The 3,935-nt window shown below is 36.4% G+C and overlaps 1 protein-coding gene across 2 annotated transcripts; it reads right to left on the bottom strand.

Moving 5' to 3' along the window:
- Positions 1-511: 511 nt before the first annotated feature.
- On the bottom strand, positions 512-2,171 carry LOC105525737 (putative malate dehydrogenase 1B). 2 transcript variants are annotated; one of them, XM_011961480.1, is made up of 2 exons: positions 742-2,171; positions 512-663 (listed from the first exon to the last, which is right to left on the bottom strand). In XM_011961480.1, the coding sequence occupies exons 1-2, from the start codon at positions 2,145-2,147 to the stop codon at positions 513-515; spliced, it is 1,557 nt and encodes a 518-aa protein (XP_011816870.1). In that variant the 5' UTR covers positions 2,148-2,171; the 3' UTR covers position 512. The 2 variants fall into 2 exon arrangements, with proteins under 2 accessions (XP_011816870.1, XP_011816869.1); XM_011961479.1 differs by having other exon boundaries at positions 512-2,171.
- Between the last annotated feature and the right edge of the window lie 1,764 nt (positions 2,172-3,935).

Raw genomic sequence — 3,935 nt, 5'->3', positions numbered from 1 at the left:
TGGAAGACACCACTCCTGACCTGTGACAGAAGTCCTTTATGATGTTTTTTGGTAAGCAGAATTTCTTATTTTTAATATAATTGATATCACTCTTTTTCTTCATAATTTTTGCTTCTTATGTCATATATAAGATACTCTATATTCTTCTAAAGGTTTTAAAGTTTTGTCTTTCACATTTATGTGCCTACCACTCTAATATTGATTTCTATGTGATGTATTAATTCCTTATTTTTTCTCTTTGGATTACCAATTATCCTACCACTATTTCTTTCTTTTTTTTTTTTCCGAGAAAATGCAATTATTATTAAACAAACGTTAGTGGACGCAAGTAACGCAAAATAACTGAACTCTGACCTTAATGTTGTTACAGTGATTTAATTGCCTTGCATGGTATTATCTAAGACTGACATAAATCTTTCAAATTATTCTTCCTTCAATATATACATTTATGTAAATTCTTTCTATATTTATTATGCTACCAAGTAATTATGTATTTCATCCAATTTGATCTGTTAGGATTCCACAGTTTTGCCTTCAAAGCCATTTAGGAACTCAAGACTCTGTGGCTTTTCAAAGGTGGTTTGAGGAATCCGATTTAGAAAATCTGCTGCGTCTGACATAACTAGATTTTTTTCTTCATCAGGGACCGGATCTTCATGTTCATCTGAGACCTGTTCTTCCTGGCTGTCATCTGTGATGGGTAAAGAGATCCTTTTATCTTTTTTATGTAGTTCAGTTTCCGATTGGTATGGCTGAAAATGTATCTTGTCTCCAAGTGCAACAAGTTTCTCCTGAATTAGATCACTTGTCATTCTGGTCATTATTTGTTCACTTATTTCAATATCTTTGAGATCTGTAAGAACCACCCAAGTTCCATTCTCAAATTTCACAGGCATAGAAAAGATGATCCCTTTAGGAATACCAAACTGGCCTTCACTCAATATTCCTAAAGATACAATCTCCCCAGGCGGTGAGCCGTGATACCAGTATTTCAACGTAGTGGCTATACTGTGTGCAGCCAAAATGCCTCCAAATTGTCTTCCTGTGGCGGTCAAGTTTTTAAGAGTTGCTACAAATTCTCTTTTTACCCACTCACTGTCAAAAATCAAGTTTAAAAGGGGGCGTGAATAACGAAGAGGTCCCCAAATGGCACTCTCGTATCTGTACACCCTTGTTTTTCTCAGATCAACGTAATTATTTCCACTGATATTATCCCAAATGATCACATCTTTAATGTATGAAGGAGCTGTCTTCAGTTTTCTGGCCAGTATGGCTTTCGCTTCACCTTCCACCCCCAGTGCCACAGCAATAATGTTGTGTGCGATGCGTGGGGCAAATCTCATGAGTAAAACTGTCTTCAGGTTCACAAAGGTTTTCCCTCCCACGATGACTCTGACGGATTCATGAGCATTTTTCTCTATCAGGTACCCGTAGAGTCTGCACAGAGGCACCCTGCTTCGGAGGCAGTCCTCCAGAGTGGACACCTCCTTGTCGGTGCTTTCGTCCAGCACCACAATGACATGGGCCTGGCAGAAGGCCTCCTCCACCTTTGTGCAGATGGACACACTGCGCAGGACGGGTGACGCCAGGTTCTGGGTCTCCACCACAAGGCTTTTGAGATATTCTTCTGCCTGCTTGTTGTCAAATAGAGTTATGCTAATTTCTGTATGCATCCCAAACACTTCGCCACTCGTCAATATGGGAATTAGGTTGTAGCAGGCAGGAGCAGAGGCACTGGTGATCCAGACCTGCAAGGGGTTGATGCAAGTTTTCAGGGCTTCTTCCTCCTGCTCTTTTTCTATATGTGCCCCCAGGTTCTCTTGAGCAATTACCATCATCAACTCAGTCGTCATGCTAGAGGTGACATCATAGTAAAGCTGGGCATGCTCCAGGAACTCATTATATCCTCCCAAAAGCAAACCCTTTCCTCCACGATCCAACAGCTCTCTCCATATGATAGGGGAATTCTTGTGACTCCACTTATTCTTTTCACACACATCTTTTAGCCAATCCTCCCAAACCTCAGGACGTTGTGTGATTTTATGTATCCGAAAATCAGGAAGATTCTTTTGTAAATAATCTGCCAGAAGTTCTGTTTTAGCATAATATGGACAATCTGCTCTACCCGCAATGACGAATTTGACCATGGTTGAGAGAGACTCAGAGGCAGGGACCGCGGCTTCGCGGTTTTCTCCCACTATTTCTTGAACAGTCAATCCATTACTTGCTATTCTGCAATGCTGGCTTGGCCATGTATCAGATTTCTACATGTGCATGTGACTATTTCTTAACTTACCAGTCTATTGTATTTGTTTCTGTATCTACTAATCTGTCCTATTCCTTCACCACATTGATTTAATTACTGAATTTTATATTGAAGTTTTGAGTCATGTAGGGGAAGTCCTTTCTTTTTATTCATCAGTGTCTTAGAAATGCTTTAATCTTTATTCTTCCACATTTTAGAATTACTATCAAATTCCATAAAATATAGTGTTAAAATCCCATTTGGAATTACATTTTGGGTACATTGCTTTTTTTAAAAAACTAATTTTTATATCAATGAACATGGTATGTTTTGCCATATATCTAACTCTTCTGTAATATATATTTTTTTCACAGTTACATACAGGTCTTGTACATGTTTTGTTTGATTATTCCTGGGTAGTGTATCTCTTTTCTGCTTCTAAAAATGATGTCATTTAACATTTATTTTCCAAATGTTTTCAGCTAATGCACAAAATATTCATTATACTTTTTATCCTATATGCAGAAACCTTGCACTTATTAATTCTAATATTTTATGTTTACTTTTTCTGAGCTTCCTATAGACAATTATATCATTTTTAAATGATTATAGCTTTGTGTATATATTGTCAATTCTTAAAATGGTTTTTCTTATTCCATTTCTAGAACTTCTAGTATAGTGTTGTAGTGAAGTATTGGTAGTGGGCATCCTTGCATTCCTCATATTTTAAGGGAAATGTTCTTAAGACCCAACACTGAGTTTACAATTTATTGTAGAATTTTCATCACTTTTATTGAAACAACATATATTAAGAGAAGTTCCCAAGTGGTGATAATTGTACAGGTGGATAATGTTTATGATATGAACACTTACTTGAAAGTAACACTCTTTATAATTATTTTTGTTTCTGATTCCAGAAATTGTTGATTCCAACAAGTCCATGAATGTATTCTTCTAAAAGCTTTATTATTTTACTTATTACATGTTGACTCACAATGTTTCTGATACTAATTTGTTATGGTGTGATGTACAGTTTATTTTCATTTTCCCCACATGAGCATATAAATTATTCAGCACCATTTATTGAAAAGACTCTATTCCTTCCCTACTATCTGCACTGTCAATTTTTGCCATATTTCAAGTGGTGATGTATTTATGGACCTATTTCTGAACTCTTCATTCTGTTCCATGAATTTATTTGTCATTTCGCTTGGACACCACATTGTTGTAATTATAACTTTGTGGAGAGTCTTAATATCCTCTAGAATACTTCCTTGAGCTTCTCCCTCTAGCCCCCAGATAGTCTTGGCTATTCTTGCCTTTTTCAGAGAATCAGGTTGTCAGTTTCCACAAGTATCTGTGCTAAGGTTTTGATGGGAATTTTTCTGAATTTATGAAGCAATTTGGAGAAAATTAATTTTCAGAAATTGCTATTGTGAACAGTGCTGTGATGAACATACTAGTGCATGTTTCTTTTTGTTAGAACAATTTGTTTTCTTTTGGGTATATACCTAGTAATGGTATTGCTGGATCGAATAATAGCTCTGTTTTAAGTTCTTCGAGAAATGATCAAACTGTGTTCCACAGAGAGTAAACTAATTTACATTCCCACCAGCAGATTATAAGAGTTTCCTTTTCTCCACAACCTCATCAGCATCTGTTATTGTTTGACTTTTAAATAATAGCCATT

The sequence above is a fragment of the Colobus angolensis genome, unplaced genomic scaffold (genome assembly GCF_000951035.1).
Source record: "Colobus angolensis palliatus isolate OR3802 unplaced genomic scaffold, Cang.pa_1.0 Scaffold554, whole genome shotgun sequence".
In the NCBI taxonomy this organism is placed as follows: Eukaryota; Metazoa; Chordata; class Mammalia; order Primates; family Cercopithecidae; genus Colobus; species Colobus angolensis.
Note: the sequence above shows the minus strand (reverse complement) of the source record. Positions and strands in the feature narration are given on the sequence as shown.